General features: G+C 44.1%; 1 protein-coding gene across 1 annotated transcript in view; it reads left to right on the top strand.

Moving 5' to 3' along the window:
• SLC25A26 (solute carrier family 25 member 26) overlaps positions 1-17,546 on the top strand; it is a 117,008-nt gene extending 99,462 nt beyond the window's left edge. Inside the window, exons 7-10 of the mRNA XM_069736558.1 lie at positions 9,081-9,150; positions 11,134-11,198; positions 12,698-12,771; positions 16,828-17,546. Of these exons, the coding sequence (XP_069592659.1) occupies positions 9,081-9,150; positions 11,134-11,198; positions 12,698-12,771; positions 16,828-16,927 (309 nt within the window). The 3' untranslated portion in view covers positions 16,928-17,546. The remainder of the gene's footprint in view (positions 1-9,080; positions 9,151-11,133; positions 11,199-12,697; positions 12,772-16,827) is intronic.
• The last annotated feature ends 1,380 nt before the right edge of the window (positions 17,547-18,926 follow it).

The following is an 18,926-nucleotide window of genomic DNA, read 5'->3' as shown; positions in this document are numbered from 1 at the left end:
GGGTTCACAAAGAAAGCTTAGTCTCCATACAGGGAGAACGGGGTTCACAAAGAAAGCCTAGTCTCCATACAGGGAGAACGGGGTTCACAAAGAAAGCCTAGTCTCCATACAGGGAGAATGGGGTTCCCAAAGAAAGCCTAGTCTCCATACAGGGAGAACGGGGTTCACAAAGAAAGCCTAGTCTCCATACAGGGAGAACGGGGTTCACAAAGAAAGCCTAGTCTCATACAGGGAGAACGGGGTTCACAAAGAAAGCCTAGTCTCATACAGGGAGAACGGGGTTCACAAAGAAAGCCTAGTCTCATACAGGGTGAACGGGGTTCACAAAGAAAGCCTAGTCTCATACAGGGAGAACGGGGTTCACAAAGAAAGCCTAGTCTCATACAGGGAGAACGGGGTTCACAAAGAAAGCCTAGTCTCCATACAGGGAGAACGGGGTTCACAAAGAAAGCCCAGCTTCATACAGGGAGAACGGGGTTCACAAAGAAAGCCTAGTCTCATACAGGGAGAACGAGGTTCACAAAGAAAGCCTAGTCTCCATACAGGGAGAACGAGGTTCACAAAGAAAGCATAGTCTCCATACAGGGAGAACGGGGTTCACAAAGAAAGCCCAGCTTCATACAGGGAGAAAGAGGTTCACAAAGAAAGCCTAGTCTCCATACAGGGAGAACGAGGTTCACAAAGAAAGCCTAGTCTCGATACAGGGAGAACGGGGTTCACAAAAAAAGCCTAGTCTCCATACAGGGAGAACGAGGTTCACAAAGAAAGCCTAGTCTCCATACAGGGAAGAACGAGGTTCACAAAGAAAGCCTAGTCTCCATACATGGAGAACGGGGTTCACAAAGAAAGCCTAGTCTCCATACAGGCAGAATGGGGTCTCCAAAGAAAGCCTAGTCTCCATACAGGCAGAATGGGGTCTCCAAAGAAAGCCTAGTCTCCATACAGGCAGAATGGGGTCTCCAAAGAAAGCCTAGTCTCCAAAGAAAGCCTAGTCTCCATACAGGGAGAACGGGGTTCACAAAGAAAACCTAGTCTCCATACAGGGAGAACGGGGTTCACAAAGAAAGCCTAGTCTCCATACAGGCAGAATGGGGTCTCCAAAGAAACCTAGCCTCATAGAAGGAAAACTGAGTTTCAAAAGAAAGCCTAGTGTCATGCAGGGAGAACGGGGTCCCCAAAGAAATCTTCACTTCTTATGGGGAGAATGAGGACTCCAAAGAAAGCCTAACCTCATACAATGAGAACAAGGACTTGAGAGAAAGCCTAGCCTAATATATGGAGATCCGAGTTCACAAAGAAATCCTAGCCTCATACAGGGAAACCGGTGTCCCGAAAGAAAGGCTTATCCCCCACCCCTGAAGATGGCTGGACCATCATTGTAAATACATCATTGTAAATACACACCTGTACTTTATATCTCCCCCACCTCATTGTAGATTGTAAGCTCTCACGAGCAGGGGCGGCTTATTTCACTTTATTATTATTATTATTTATTTATATAGCACCATTGATTCCATGGTGCTGTACATGAGAAGGGGTTACATACAAGTTACAAATATCACATACAGTAAACATACTAACAATGACGGACTGATACAGAGGGGCGAGGACCCTGCCCTTGCGGGCTTACATTCTACAGGATTATGGGGAAGGAGACAGTAGGTTGAGGGTTGCAGGAGCTCCGGTGTTGGTGAGGCGGTAGCTCCGGTGTTGGTGAGGCGGTAGCTCCGGTGTTGGTGAGGCGGTGGCTCCGGTGTTGGTGAGGCAGCAGCGGTGTCAGTGCAGGCTGTAGGCTTTCCTGAAGAGATGAGTTTTCAGGTTCCGTATTAATTATTATTACTTTAATTATTGTATTGTTAACGTTGTTACTCATGACTGTTGTGTTTGAAACTTTTAAACTGTAAAGCGCTGCGGAATATGTTGACGCTATATAAATAAAGAATATTATTATTAAAGCCTAGCCCCATACTGGGAGACCGCGGTATCCAAAGAAACACTTGCCTTATATAGGGAGAATGACAGCCCTAGCCTCATAGATTGAGAATGGGGTCTCCACCAAAAGCCTAGCCTCATACAGGGAGAATGAGGTCCCCGAAGCCTAGCCTCACATGGTGAGAACTGGTTCCCCCAAAAAAATCCTAGCCTCAGACGGGGAGAATGGGGTCCAAAAGGAAAGTCTAGCCTCATACGGAGAGAACAAGGCCCCCAATGTAAGCATCATACATGGAGAATTGGGCCCCCAAAGTAAGCGCACTCTAACGGTCCTGTGTATGGGGAAGTCAGGAGAGATAACAAGCTGTTAGACCTGCAATCATTCAACTGACTGTTTTATAATGTGATTATACACTTGGGCAGCACGGTGGCGCAGTGGTTAACACAGCAGCCTTGCAGCGCTGGGGTCCTGGGTTCTAATCCCACCCAGGACAACATCTGCAAAGAGTTTGTATGTTCTCCCCGTGTTTGCGTGGGTTTCCTCCGGGTTCTCCGGTTTCCTCCCACATCCCAAAGATATACTGATAGGGAATTTAGATTGTGAGCCCCATCAGGGACAGCGATGATAATGTGTGCAAACTGTAAAGCGCTGCGGAATATGTTAGCGCTATATAAAAATAAAGATTATTATACACTGCGACTGGTTTCCCATACAAGTGAATAGGAGAGCGCTTGCAGTACTATATAAGGCCCCTTAACCTATGGAGCTGTGCCAGGTCATCAGTATTAAAGTTCCCCAAAAAAATAAATGCAAGATTATTTTGTATAATTTCTAGTAAATATCATTTAGAATTTGGGACTCCCAAGAAATGTTATTACCCCGATCTCGAGTCAGACCCACCTACAGATCATCTCAGTTCACTAATGAATGACGGACATGAAGCCGAGCAGAATCTGTAAACACATTTCTGGAGAGGTTTAGCTTTTCCCTGGTGACCATGTAGTAATTGGCATCTCCTCTTCTGAACTTCTGGGAAATGCTTCCTCAGTTGGCCGGGGTCAAGATGTGAATGCCCAGTGGGTATAGCATGGAGCGCAAAAGCTTGTCACTTATACGGTGCTTCCCTGACGTCACTGTCCTCGGTGCTCATCTTTATACTTTATGCGATTTGTTATAATTGTTATTATTATTACGCTGCCATCAATAGATAGGAAGATCGGAATCTAAAGATCAATTGCTGGGGTTTATTGGTCAACGCGTTTCGAAGTTTCAAGCTTCATCAGGGCAAAACCACGGTAATGAATGAATTAGGCGCATTTTGCTCCAGTCCAGTCTTCAAGCAAGACCAGCGCGCAAATCGCCCCTTTTTATGATTTGGGGTCTTGGTATTTTGTTACACATCTGTAGCCTTTTAGGGTGCGCGGCTGATACGACCTAACCGGCTTATACAAGATACAGAATTGGGGTCCTCTGCCAGGTCCTGAGCGATTTCCACAGTTTTGCCAGGGGTGGCGCTCACGAGTATCGATCAGGTTTTATTGTCACTATGATCTTTTATATGTTACAAAAAAAACATTAGTATAGTCCTGCTAGCCCATGTTCCCCTGGGGGTCCTGGCTGAATCACTCCTGGTCCGGTGCACCACACAAGACATCGCTAACTGTTTCCAACTGTCCCCCGAAAACTATGTTGAAAGGTGATTAGGTTTATGTAAACCCCACCTAAAAGTGGGCATCCTGGGGTGTTACCAGTACGGTTGGGATATTCACAGGAGCAGTGGGGTATGGTTTGGGGGAGTACCTTAAACACCCCCATGACTAGTGTCAAGTATGCATTTCATGTCATGTCAAAATGTGAGCTGAAGTGTGTAACGGGGCTGACTGACTGGTAATTAAAGTAGCTAACCCAGCCCCCTTCACAGATATGTAAACTGAGGACAGGGCTGGCTTAGCTAATGAAATAAGATGTCAGCCAGCCCCCTTCACATACAACTCTGATCAAGACACTCTGTAAACGTTGGTGCTGTTTTGTGCCAAGCATTGGACCGGAACGATGTGCCTGGTTCAACAAGACTATATTAATTTGTAGTGATGAGCGAACGTGCTGGGATAAGGTGTTCTCTGAGCATGCTCGGGTCCTAACCGAGTGCCTTCGGCATGCTCAAACAATATGTTCGAGTCCCCGCGGCTGTTCGACAGCTGCAACACATGCAGGGATTGGCCGTTTGTTAGGCAATCCGTGCATGTGTTGCGGCTGTCAAACTTGCGCGAGACATGCAGTCGCAGGGACTCGGACATATTTTTCGAGCACACCGAAGACACTCGGTTACCACCCGAGCATGCTCAGATAACAGCTTATCCAAGAACGTTCGCTCACCACTATTAGTAAACTTTTCTACTAGTTAAAAGGCAATGAAAAGCTGACCATTCGCCCCGTGCAGCCGGTGTGAAGGGTTAATGTTGGCAGTCGCACCCCGATCGCTTCCAATGCTGCTCACGTGGAGGAAGCACAGAATCGCGCAGGCAGCAGAATAGGATCCACTCCCCTCCGTCAGGCGCACAATGGGAATGTCACCGGTTTGTGCCGTCGCAGTCACTTTGTCAGGACCATTAGTTCTTCCGCTAAATAGTTTCCCCAGAAACACAAGCTGTTACCAGAACCATCCGTAAGTGCTCTATGGGGAAAAGCTTTTCATAGCCAGAAGCTTCTCAAAGGCTTCCTCTGTGCTTCTCATACAATCCAAGGAAAGAACTCCAGCACTTCATGAACACTGCGGCCAACGTATAGGAAGAGCGCCGTCCTCCAGCGCCGGGTGTCCGGTGAATCCTATACATTTAATTTATATTATCCATGAATCTGTAGAGTGGAGAGACTTGGAAGCTATTTCTAGAGGAAACCTATAATGGGTTAATGTGTGGTGTTTAGGGGCCTCCACTATGGAGAGGAGGCCGAGCGTTCACTTCTACGTGACCGATCTCCCATATGGAAGATCTGAAAACAGCCGAGCCTGTAGAACACGTCATCTTTACTAGGCAGAATGGGGAGGAAAGAAATCTACCATTCCGGAGATTGGTGAAGGCGGTGGATATGCCATTGATGTCACTTTCTAGAGGAAACCTATAATGGTTTAATGTGTGGTGTTTAGGGGCCTCTACTAAGGAGAGGAGGCCGAGCGTTCACTTCTACGTGACCGATCTCCCATATGGAAGATCTGAAAACAGCCGAGCCTGTAGAACACGTCATCTCTACAAGGCAGAACGGGGAGGAAAGAAGTCTACCATTCCGGAGATTGGTGAAGGCGGTGGATACGCCATTGATGTCACTTTTAAAGGTTCTCTTGGGCCTCTCAGTTCTGCATTGGGAGGTAAGAGGCACCAATGAAGGTCAGTCCGACACATAAAAGAGAACTACCAGCTGTGAATATATCGGGAACCTGCTGATGCAACGTCATCAGCGTCTCTCGCCTCCAGATGCGGAAATGAGGTGCACTTGTCTATGATCCATCATCATTGTCTCTCACCTCCATACGCGGAAGAGTGAGGTGCCAGAAAACTCTGGAAAGAAGGTTAAGTTTCGATGGCTGCCTTTTAAGGGATTTTCAATTTGAAGGACCTCCTGAAAATAACTTGTATCAGCGATGGTCCCCTAACAATAATTTGTAATCTGCTGACAAATCAAGGGTTAATCAGTGTAACACATGGACATGTGGAGTCCTTCCGAGCTGCTCTTTGTAGCCGTTCATTATTTTTTAACTTCAATGAACTGGAGCAACTAAAAAAAAAAATAAAGAAACTTTGCCGAAAGTTTTGGTTAAAAGATATCGTGCTGTTTTCTGTATGAAGATTCTATTGGTCTCCATGGTTACAGACTACAAACAAACCACTCTGTAGTCAGATTCTCTTCTGTTCCCTACGTCATATTTTATTTGTACTTTCCTGCCAAGGAGACTGACACATGGGCCTGCGTAGAAACTGCGTGCACTAAACCGTAGAAGTCTTTCAAGGAAGACTGGTAGCAAATTAGCTTCATTTTTCATTGTAGAGGAATGTTAACAAACTATTTACAAAAAAAAAATTGTTTGTGCTGATGGAACTTCCCTTTTAGCATTTAATGAATACTTTCCGATAGGTTCTCCAAGGGTGAGTTTACATTGGTAAATAGCAGTGACACGGTACAGTGATATCCACGGAGTAACGAATTAAACATTAGCACAAGTTTCGCCCCGGGGCGTTGTCAGGAACCCTGATATTTATAAGTCTTTGTTAACTGTCAGAAAGGGATTAGCGTGTGCAAATTTCCATTTGTTTCTCTTTACTGTTGGGTGATGTCAGGATTGATTATCGTTCACAAGTAAAAATGTGTTTACATCCTGATATTTTTTTCAAAATGTCTGAAATATTGGTTAATATTGATTAATATATTCACACCATAGAGGCGGATCATGTGGCCCTTGGGGAGAGGGTACCCAGCCCTGATGGGTCCTAATCTTTTTTTATTATTGGGTGGCAAGTAACTTGGAGAAACTGTGTATTTATTAGATAAGAGGATCGGGATTGGCCCGAGGGTCATGGTAAAGGTAAGGGGGGTGATACCTAGAGAACAAGCACCATGCACTTCTGTCCTGAGTGGCAAAACCGGATACCTAGAGAACAAGCACCATGCACTTCTGTCCTGGGTGGACAAAATCGGACACGATAATTAAGTCTCCTCTCTTCGGTGTATACTCCTAAGTGATATACATTCTTTATGCCTTTTAAATTAAAAAATAAAATATACGTATACAGTGGGGCAAAAAAGTATTTAGTCAGTCAGCAATAGTGCAAGTTCCACCACTTAAAAAGATGAGAGGCGTCTGTAATTTACATCATAGGTAGACCTCAACTATGGGAGACAAACTGAGAAAACAAAATCCAGAAAATCACATTGTCTGTTTTTTTAACATTTTATTTGCATATTATGGTGGAAAATAAGTATTTGGTCAGAAACAAAATTTCATCTCAATACTTTGTAATATATCCTTTGTTGGCAATGACAGAGGTCAAACGTTTTCTGTAAGTCTTCACAAGGTTGCCACACACTGTTGTTGGTATGTTGGCCCATTCCTCCATGCAGATCTCCTCTAGAGCAGTGATGTTTTTGGCTTTTCGCTTGGCAACACGGATTTTCAACTCCCTCCAAAGGTTTTCTATAGGGTTGAGATCTGGAGACTGGCTAGGCCACTCCAGGACCTTGAAATGCTTCTTACGAAGCCACTCCTTCGTTGCCCTGGCGGTGTGCTTTGGATCATTGTCATGTTGAAAGACCCAGCCACGTTTCATCTTCAATGCCCTTGCTGATGGAAGGAGGTTTGCACTCAAAATCTCACGATACATGGCCCCATTCATTCTTCCATGTAACCGGATCAGTCGTCCTGGCCCCTTTGCAGAGAAACAGCCCCAAAGCATGATGTTTCCACCACCATGCTTTACAGTAGGTATGGTGTTTGATGGATGCAACTCAGTATTCTTTTTCCTCCAAACACGACAAGTTGTGTTTCTACCAAACAGTTCCAGTTTGGTTTCATCAGACCATAGGACATTCTCCCAAAACTCCTCTGGATCATCCAAATGCTCTCTAGCAAACTTCAGACGGGCCCGGACATGTACTGGCTTAAGCAGTGGGACACGTCTGGCACTGCAGGATCTGAGTCCATGGTGGCGTAGTGTGTTACTTATGGTAGGCCTTGTTACATTGGTCCCAGCTCTCTGCAGTTCATTCACTAGGTCCCCCCGCGTGGTTCTGGGATTTTTGCTCACCGTTCTTGTGATCATTCTGACCCCACGGGGTGGGATTTTGCGTGGAGTCCCAGATCGAGGGAGATTATCAGTGGTCTTGTATGTCTTCCATTTTCTAATTATTGCTCCCACTGTTGATTTCTTCACTCCAAGCTGGTTGGCTATTGCAGATTCAGTCTTCCCAGCCTGGTGCAGGGCTACAATTTTGTTTCTGGTGTCCTTTGACAGCTCTTTGGTCTTCACCATAGTGGAGTTTGGAGTCAGACTGTTTGGGGGTGTGCACAGGTGTCTTTTTATACTGATAACAAGTTTAAACAGGTGCCATTACTACAGGTAATGAGTGGAGGAAAGAGGAGACTCTTAAAGAAGAAGTTACAGGTCTGTGAGAGCCAGATATCTTGATTGTTTGTTTCTGACCAAATACTTATTTTTCACCATAATATGCAAATAAAATGATAAAAAAACAGACAATGTGATTTTCTGGATTTTTTTTTTCTCAGTTTGTCTCCCATAGTTGAGGTCTACCTATGATGTAAATTACAGACGCCTCTCATCTTTTTAAGTGGTGGAAATTGCACTATTGCTGACTGACTAAATACTTTTTTGCCTCACTGTTTATGAAAAATCATAGTAAAAATTAAGCAAAAAATACAATCCGAAAATAATCAGAAGAGCTAAAACAGTCGACTACGACTACAAAGAGGTTGTCTTATGAGCAACATTTAGCACCTAATCACAGCATGGGTGATCAATGGGATCTGACTACTAGGACCAACACGGATCCCGAAAATGAGGTAGTAGTGGGCATGCTTATCCACTGTGTATTGGTTGAGCATGCTCACTACTGCTCCCATAGAAGTGAATAGAGCAGTGATATTTCCTTTGAAACTCTTTGTCCGTACTGTAATGATTCTTTAAAAACCTAATTAACTTAAATCCCCCGATGACATTTATTGCTGTCACCACGGAGGCAAATGTCTGAAATATCGGGTGAAAAATTAAATCCGGGAGAGAAAAATGTGAAAAATGTATTAAGACTACAATTGTTTTACTGTAACATACTTTTCTAATACGTATCTAATAAACACTTTTTTAATTTTTTTATTATGTCACTGTTTATATTACTCGTTGTTTGGGTGTAATCCATAAATGCTGCCCCCTACTGGCCTGGGAGTTGTAGTTCCACAACATCTGGCAAGTCGAGGCTTTTCCCAAGGTTGACCTCTAATGCTTTGCCCGACCTTCCACGTCAGTTCCCATCTTTGAAATCGAACCATTCGCAGATGATCTGAAACATTCAGTAACATTCCTCCATTTTTTAATTTTGTTTTTTTTGTTATGCATTTTTATTTCTCTTTTTTTTTTAATTCCAGGATCTCTGGTCATGGAAGCAGAGCCGTCCGGTCGATTCTTGGCAGTCTGCAGTCTGTGGAGCTTTTGCAGGTGCAAAGGATTATATGAGAAACTTAGGAAAAGAGGGGGGAAAAACACATTAGCGAGGAGGGCGAAAAAAAAAAAAAAAAGCGTCTTGGGTTCGGGCGTGCAGCATTCTTTCGAGAAGCCGGTTTGTTTAGGACGCATTCTCTCTAAGTTGTTGTTTAGCGTCCGGATGTCACCGTACAGAATAGGTGAGAAAAAAAAGATGAAAGACGACCAATTTGTTTTTTTGACAAATTTGCTTTGGTTAAGATCGAGAAGGTGTCAATCATCCCCTCCCCCCCAATTGTAATCCTGGTGAGAGGGCGCAGCTCTGCGTTAAAAGGCTGCAGAGTGGCGAGAAGGACCGAGCAGCTGTCTGCCCCGAGCGGCTCTTCAGGGCTTTCTCAGTAAGGCCATGATTCACCGCCCGGGTGACATCTCTGACAGCAGCGCCGATTAAATAGTGTCAGGAGGGGAGGAAAAATTTTGCTGCAAGCGCCTACAGGCTGAAAAAAAAAAAAAAGAACCCCCTTCTTCTATGCAAAAAACAATGGAGGACAAAACATCTGGGCAGTTGAGAAGCAGCAGGACATCAGCAAAAAGAAAATCTTCCAGAAATATTGGATTCCCAAAACGGGCAACATTTTAAGAAAATGAAAAAGAAAATTCGATGGACCCAATCAGAAAAATGAGGCTGAAAGTGTAACTTTTTTTTTTCACTTTTAATATATTCTATCCCCTCTAAAGCGGGGGTGGGTCCAGGTTTGGAACCTCCCCCGAAGAGCATAGCTCCTACCTAGACATGCGCAAAGCTGTCTACAGACCTGAAGGGCCCAATTCATCAGTAGCAGTTTATTTATTTTTGTTAACTTTTCTTCATTTTTTTCTTTTTTTTTTTGTCTTGAAGTATTATTTCTTTGCACTAGATTGATTTAAAAAAAAATGGCACAAAATAATTTTTGCAATTTTATCGTGCCAAGTCCCTTGAAAAAAAAAGCCACAAAATTTGCACCCAGATATTTCAGGGGGCAGATAAAACACTCCAGGAGGTGGGTGGACTGGAGTATATTTTACGATCAATTGGGACTTCTCGAAAAGTTGCAAGTGATGTATAGAGAGAGAAAACATCTGGAAGACCCAAAACTGATGAACACATTAAAAGAGGCGCAAATTAAAAAATATGGCGCAAAACGCCAGTGGCTCCAGTGCAATAACGAATTGGGCCCATAGACTTTCTATTCAGCCCGCGCATGAGGGGGCTGAGCACTTAAGTGCTGTGTTTTCAGTGATCGGTGGGGTCTCAGGACATTTTTAAGCTGTTTTCAGTGATCGGTGGGGTCTCAGGACATTTTTAAGCTGTTTTCAGTAATGGGAGGGGGGGTCTCAGGACATTTTTAAGCTGTTTTCAGTAATGGGAGGGGGGTCTCAGGACATTTTTAAGAAGTCACAATATATAAAAAGTGAACAAGGATTAGAAAAAAGTCGGCAACTGTCTTCCCAAACCGCACCGTACCTGCCGATAGACTATTTCTGGTGTTGCAGCTCAGCCTCATTCACTTTTATGGAGCTGCAATACCTGACCCGGCCTGTGGACAAGGATGGCGCTGTTTTTGGAAGAAAGCGGCCATTTTTTTTTAAATTCTACAGTTCCTTTTCATTTACATGAAACCAGAGAACCCCCTTTAATCACTGTACGATGCAAAGTTCTCCAACTTTTCTGAAGCTATGAGTTTGCAGGGAGTGAATGAGAACACTCTTCTTCTTCTTTACATGTGTAACCTATATAAAATTTGCCTACACTGCTGCCGAAAAGGAGCAGAACGCTGGCCCCCGAGAACCGGCCCTTCACGGTCAGGAGCTGAACTAGCCGTCATATGTTTGATGTAGTTTATATATAAACATCACATTTTAAGACGTCTTGGCAGAGGTTGTGGGAACTGGACCGTAAGATCAATCCCCAACAAGGTCTTATTTGTTTTGTGTCTTTCTTTTTTTTTTACTACTCAGGTGGTTTTGCAGCTGCGGTTACGACCCCCCTTGACGTAGCGAAGACCCGTATAATGCTGGCAAAGGTAAAGAAGCACGATGGTCCTACCGCCAATACAAGATGCATCACGTCTTCAGGATGCAACATAAATTTCTGACGCCACCCTATGTGACTGTAATATGCACACTCTCAGGATTCTCCTCTGTTCCCAGCTCGATCTGTCATCACAAAACTGCAAGTGTTGAGATGTGCGTGGTTGTGAGCCTTGCCTTCTTGCTTCTCTCAATGTTTTATTGAGAAGATAATTAGCGAGTGACTGAAGTATGAAGATCTCGAGCTAGCAACAGAGCGAAATCTTGACAGTGTGCATATTGCGAAGTCAATTCCTAAAACGTAGCTTTTACGGGTTATTCCCAAGTTTGAAAGTTATGTCCTTATTTAAATTCTGGGGATCTGGTTGCTCCAAGAACGGGAGGTCTGCATTGTCCAGTCTGAACACGCCTTACTCAGTTCATGGGCAAGTCGTCAAGTACCGCTCTCGGCTTTTTCTTTCAGTCACATAGACAATAAATGGAGCTAATGGGACCGTACAGGGACAATCATTCTGCAGACCCGCATTCTTGGGATTGCTGGAGATCTCAGCGGTGAAACCCAAAGTTCTCCCCTTTTTTTATCAAGGATTTAAGGGATTTTCCAGGGACCAGAACCGTAGTCAGAAGTTATCTTTATACTAGTTTGTACTAGGTCAGGTGCTTCAGATCTTCACCCCTTGCTTCCATTTTTTGCGTTCGACACTGGAAAATGTTATTTTTGTTGGCCTGTGACTGGAGCAATGGGGAGAAAGGGGCTGGATGAGTGCTTAAGTAAATGCCTAAGCCAGCCCCCTTCACTGATGTGTAGACAGGCAAGTGGGCTGGTTTAGTAATAAGCAGTCACTGCTTCGGTCACGCGCCTGGACCATGAGCTGAGGCCACAACTAGAAGATATCGGTAAATTCCCGCAACATTTACATTGTATTTTGGCCGTTCCGTTGAGTGCTCCAACCGGATTTCGACAGAGCCGTAGAGTGCAATGAGAAAAATGGAGCGCAAATGAACTTTGTTTTTTGTTTTTTCTGGCAGTGCCCATCTACTACAGTATGTTCTTGTGTCCATTTGATAAGACAGATGCCTCTGGAACAAGAAAATTAATGTTTTTTATCCTGATGATGAGCGCTCACCTGTAGGCTGGAGCTTCATGCGCCTGGATGTGTATAGTAGATGGAGCAGAGGAGGAGGAGGAGGAGGAGGGCTACTGCTGCACTCAGGAGCCTGACACTGAGAAGCCGATCTTAAAGTTTTACCAAATGGTCTAGAATTGTTCTTATTTTGTAGTTTAGCCTGTAGAAAGGGGAAATAGAGGAAGATTTTACTGTTTTTCTTTTCATCTGTACGATGAATTACCTCTCCTCTCATATACTGTATTTGCAATAATGTTGGAAGTATAGAAGGAAATCAAATTTTAATTCAAATGTGAAGAAAAATAAATATTCCAATTCTGAATGTGAGCAGATTAAATTCTCTTTTTTTTTCTTCCCTCCTGCAGGCTGGATCGAGTACTGCGGGCGGAAACGTGCTGCTGGCGCTCAATGACGTTTGGAGAACGCACGGCCTCACTGGGTATCTATTGGAGATTACTGTCCTTTCTGAATTCTGAGTTTATTACCGTATATACATTTATTTTCTAACATTTTGTTCGTTTGCCTGTACATGAAATGGGTAAGACACCGGTATGTGGTTACTACTACAGAACGTCTCGGGCGCTTCACGTTTTCCTGAAACTTTCTTGAGAAGACTTTTTCCCTTCCTCTCCATCTCCCGCTTCCTGGGCGCCGGTGTACCTGCCACCAGTGCACCAGGCAGCCATGAGATGCAGGGAAGGAATTAGCCGTTCCACCATCATCATTTCTGGTGACCTTGTAGCTTATGGATGAATCTGGAACATTAAAGGGGGGTGTCCCAAACTCTGATTCCCTGGTAGGAGTGGGACATCCCCGACCTGGACTGTGTCCTGAGCTTGATCACGGCATTTCCAGGATGACTACCGTTGGAAGGGAATGGAGCTGCAGTAACTCTTCCTGTATTCGACACGACATCCCAGGCCTTTGGTCGAGCAATGGCATACAAGGCCCCTCCAAACTATAGTTCTGCATTGCACTGATCCAAAAAGAAAGACTCCCCAAAAGAGCAATCACTCCCATCCAGAATTGGTTCACTTCCAGCAATTTTCCAACCAACTGGAGAAGCGAACACCTTGGAATGGAGTCCGGCCAAGCTACAAACCATCGACATGACATTCTAGGCCTTTGGTGGAGCAATGGCATGCAAGGCCACCCCCAACTATTGTTTTGCATTGTACCGATCCTCCCCCAAAAAAACAGACTCCCCAAAATCCCAAAAGAGCAATCGCTCCCCTCCAGAATGAGTTCACGCTCAGCAATTTTCCAATCGGCTGGAGAAGTGAGCGACTCGGAATGGAGTCCGGTCTATCTACAAACCATCGACAAGATATCCCAGGCCTTTGGTGGAGCAATGGCATACAAGGACCCCCTGCCCTAAATTACATTGCACCGATCCAAAAAAAAAGACTCCCCAAAATCCCGAAAGAGCAATTACTTCCATCCAGAATGAGTTCACGCTCAGCAATTTTCCAGTCGTCTGGAGAAGCGAGCTCCTCGGAATGGAGTCCGGTCTATCTACAAGCCATCAACAAGATATCCCAGGCCTTTGGTGGAGCAATGGCATACAAGGACCCCCTGCCCTAAGTTACTGTTTTACATTGCACCGATCCCCAAAAAATAAATGACTCCCCAAAAGAGCAATCGCTCCCATCCAGAAGGAGTTCACTTTCAGCAATTTCCCAACTGGCTGGAGAAGCGAGCTCCTCGGAATGGAGTCCGGTCTATCTACAAACCAGATGTATTGGCCTATAAACATCCATCGGATTATAGCGTGATCAGAGCGAGGATTATAGGCGGGTGCCACGCGGCCCCCAGCCATCGAGTGTGAACACAGAGAGCGGGTAAACTCTGACCTACCAGAAAGGGTAACGCGTAGAACATTTACAGAGATGCGAAATTAGGCAATTATGTGATTTCAGCCGTCTAGCCAGCTGTACCCTGGCCGGACAATTATGCTATTTTCCTTATACATTCCATATGGCAAAATCTGCAAAAATAGATCTGATTTCACTTAGTTCCTCTTCACTTTGATCCGCAGAAAAATCCTCGAAGCAAAGAGCGGTTTAACTGGTAAACGATGGGATTTAACCATTTGTTTTTCTTAGCTTGCATTAACTTTCTGTCACCAGGGCAAGCGCAGGGTCTCGCCTGTCAATTACATATGTCCATTAACTATGGCAAGCCGATTACTTTTGAAGACCATGCAAAACCATTATGGACAAGGGCTTGTATGTTGGTCTTCGCCGGAGAAGTGCACACGTGCTGGAACTCGGCCAGTGAAGGTTTAATAACTGAAGTCACTTTCCCCCGAATCCAGACCAGGTTTTCTGTGATAGCCTTTACATTTGTGTAATCCCAGCTTCTTTGAGAAGGCTGACCCTCCTAGAAGTCCATTTTTTTACCACCATTTTTGATGGTCATCTAGAAAAGTATGAATCAAGGATCATCCAAACCATATTAGAGTCTCAGAATTGTGCCTCACCTGGATTGATGAATTCCATAAGCTGAAGGTCTGGAGAAGCAACGTTGACCAATGGTGTTGGAGAGCACATGGAACAGCAGAGCTGGGTCAGTACCTGGAGCAGCGTGGAAGAGCGGATTTGGATATGGTGGGAAGCACATGGAAAAAAGGGGAGCTGGATAGGTTTGATGGTACCTTGAATAGCAAAGTTAAATATGCTTGAATATCACCTTGAGCATGGAAAGGCAGAGCTGGCACCTTGGTACAGCAGAACCGAGCATGCAAACGGGCTCCTTTTGGAATTGCAGAGTCGAGTGGGTTAGTGAAGCTGTGTTGGTTTGAGGACACAGTGTGCGAATGTGTATCAATAAGATGTCACCGTTAGTGATGAATGAATGTGCTCGGATAAGGTGCTAACCGAGTGTCTTCGGCATGCTCGAAAAATATGTTCAAGTCTCCGCGCCTGCATAGCTCCCGGCTGTTCAACAGGCCATCCCTGCATGTGTTGGGGCTAACAGCCGCGGGGACTCGAAGTCACTAAGCACCCGAGCGGTTTCAGATAACACCTTATCCCAGCACGTTCGCTCATCTCAAGTCACGGCACAGAGTGGCAGCAGGACTGCAGGCATCAGTGGTCAGCCTCCTCAATATTGATGCTCTGAAGAAGTCAACTGACCCCACGGCACACCACAGGTCTCGACAGTCCTGCGGCCGCTTTGAAGTCAACTACTTCCTGCTTCTGTAAAGGTAGACCATAGGGCAGCCTTTCCCTCAATTCCGGAAGGCGTCGGGAGGAGAGTATAGCTTAGTTTTCTGGGTTTTTTTTTCTTTTTTTTTTTTAACATACTAAGCTACCGCGAAAACTTTTATTTGGTCCTCCCGACATCCCTTTTAAAAAATACCAAAAAAAAATCAAGAGCCAGGATTGCTCATCCCGCCATGCACTGTCCAGTCTACTGCCCGGGTTTCCGCATTCAGAACTCCGTACCACAAAATTCCAGAGCTATTAATAACTCGCCTCCGCACTATTATTTTTTTTATTATTATTATTTTTATAATTTGGTGATTGATGCAAGGACTAAATAATAGTCTGAGTGTAACAGCGCATACGACCAATTCCTGTTTACAAGCGAGGCCTGGTTCTACTTTAGAAAAGGCAACACAGTTCTTGTGGAGTTTCTAATTGATGAAAAGATTCTAAAAAAAAAAAAAAAAAAGTGGACCCACTAATTGAAACCAGAGGGGCGGAATAACAAGTGACAGATTCCTTAGCAAACAAAAAAATGGAAGTGATGAACGTTACACCAAATCCATCACTTTCTATGGCGTTGTTATTTTAGTGTGGGCTGCATAAAAAAAAGAACAGATGCAAGTGTAATATATGAGAATTTATAGAATCCAGTGAATCTGAAACTTGTACTAAGCGGGGGTGTGAACAGAAGAGGCGGAGCTATAAGTAGGGCTCCCTCTGCTGGTACTGGTTAATGCCATCAGTCTCCTTTCTTTAAAGTTCTGCATCCCTGTAGGGGCAGAGCAGTGATGGGATTCAGATTTTCATTTTTTCTGTACTTTAACACTGGAGGGGGTGGAGAATAAACAGTCGAAACTGAGCCACGCAGTGGTCCACCATGGTGTTAGTGAAGATGCTCACACTCTTGCCAATCACCGATAAGCTTGGCCTTATGTAGAATCAGTATTGATTCTATTCAGTGGGAGAGGATGGCACCAACGCAGACCCCATAGCGGTACCTTCCTGAAAACTATAAATTACAGGATGGGACCCATATAAATATCAACTTGGTAATAGTCCCACAGAAAAAATGGTTTCTGTTAATACTCCACCACTAAGTGGGTGAAGTGAAAAATATTTTTGACATAAAATAATGAAAGACTCATTTCTTAATTGGTAAATCCACTGCCATTCTGACATCACCATTGTGGTGCCCTCCCATTCTGTCCTGTAGGTATGATTTTCTCATATGTGCAGACTGGGACTTATCTGCAATTTTAATGAATCTGATTTTCCTTTTTCAGGTTATTTGCCGGTATTGTGCCAAGAATTACCGCAATCAGTCTCGGAGGTTTTATCTTCCTTGGAGCTTATGATAAAGTCCGCAGCTTATTAATTATGTGAAAGGTCCGAAAAGAAGCAAGAAACGTCTTCCATAAAAATCAAACTTTCTCAGTGCTGTTCTCCAAGACAGAAACGGTGGAAATGACTAATGCACAGGAAAGCCGTGCTCCAGACGATACTTGTGGACCTACCTCTCTTGTGACTGTTCAAGTATATCAATGGGATCCTTGGATGACAGAGAAGCTGGGAAGTCACCGGTGAATTCACAATACTGTGGCCCCCTAAGTCCAAACCCTTTCACAAACTTTCCCAGGTATAACTTGATATGGATGTTTTCTTCTGTTGCTAACTGAAAACAGTCAGCAAGCTACTGCTGTCAGTGACCTACTTGGTGATGGTTTCCACATACCTGCAAACGTTTTTATTTTTCCCAGGATTGGGATAGTGTAACCTTTTTACAGTCCATTTCTGTACGTGTATTCCTCAACATGAGCGTTTCTAATGTGTTTTTTTTTTTTACTAATATTTCCGATTGATCACTGATTATTGCCTACTCACTATTGAAGCAAAACCCAACTGTCGGCTGAGCACTTAGGATTCTGCTTTCATGAAAACGAATGTAAAAAAAAAAAAAGTTATAACTTTTGTAAGGTTTAATAAAAGTCCTTATTTACAGTTGTCGGTGGCAGGATTTTTAACTCCGATCAAATTCTATGGGCAACGCCTCCGCTTTTTGGCTCTCCTAAATGAGATTCAGAAGCCAAAAATACCTTTATGTCCCCATGGCACTACTTTTCATGGTACAGTAATGTCCTGTTTGGTCAGCCCCCATGGCAGGTCCCTAGAGATATTCATGAACTTTTTCGACTCTGCAGGTAAAATATGACCTAGTGCCTTATAGAGGGATCACAATGATTGTCCGTTCTGGTTAATAGAGGGGTAGGGGTTCCGTCCCGTATAATAGGTAGAGGATGTCTAGAAAAGCCTTTCCTTTAAGTTGAATCTGACACTAGATTTTAATGGCACATTATTAAATAAATCAATTAGACCTGATGAAACCGGTATATTTACCTTGAAAATCCATGCCAGAATAACTTTATAATCCAGGTATTAAGATCAGCATTTTATGAGTTCAAGTGTATTGAGAGTCTGGCTGACAGCTGCAGCTTGAACTGAGCAGTGTGGAGATCTCAGCAGGGAGGAGGGACACTGAGGAGCTGTCAATCAAGCTAGATCTGTGGATGTTCAGCAACAGGAAGGAGGAACACTGAGGAGTTGTCAAGCAAGGTGGGTGATGGCTCTTCAGTGTCTCCAAAGGATACAGCCATTTTGACGTTGATTTTAAAAGTAAATACACTAGTCTCATCAGGCCTACAAGATTCAACTAATAATGTATACAGCTTGTATTGTAAAGTCTGGTGCCAGATCTGCCTTCATATTTGCTTCACAGACTTTGAGGTTTAAGATGGGAACCACATGGCTGCTTTTTTTTTACCCAGGAACAGGACAGGTTCTGTCTGGTAATGCGCTTTAGCACAATCGAACTCGATAGGGCTGGACTGCAGTACCATAGATGACCTGTGGACTAGTGTGGCACCGAACAGTCTGATATTGGATTCACATTTCTATGTGGTGTTTCTTGCATTGTCATTGGCCCCGATTTAGTTCTGTTCCTCAGGATTCCTCCAGACACTATATCAGGGGGATCCGGTGTCATGATGGAGATGGCCTCACCTGGGGTGGGCTGTATTCTGACCACTGCTCATTACGTGGATTATTTATGACTATAGATTTACGGTCCAGTTCCATTTTAAAGATGCCATGTACAAAATGTTATCCAAGGTGGTTGGCAATAATAATATTAGCAAATATCTTCAATTAGAAATGTAGTATAGTTGTTCTGATTAGCCATGTTGCTTACCCCATGTACATTGCAGTAGCTTAGGTATCCATGGTTACAACCACTTGTATAGTGAGATAGTTGTTAGTGGTTGTAACCATTCACATGGGATGAGAGACATAGCAAATATTTCACATTGGAAGTGTAGTATAGTTCTTC

Source organism: Ranitomeya imitator, chromosome 8 (genome assembly GCF_032444005.1).
Source record: "Ranitomeya imitator isolate aRanImi1 chromosome 8, aRanImi1.pri, whole genome shotgun sequence".
NCBI lineage: Eukaryota > Metazoa > Chordata > Amphibia > Anura > Dendrobatidae > Ranitomeya > Ranitomeya imitator.
The sequence above is the reverse complement of the archived record's forward strand: the minus strand, read 5'-3'. Positions and strand labels throughout refer to the sequence as shown.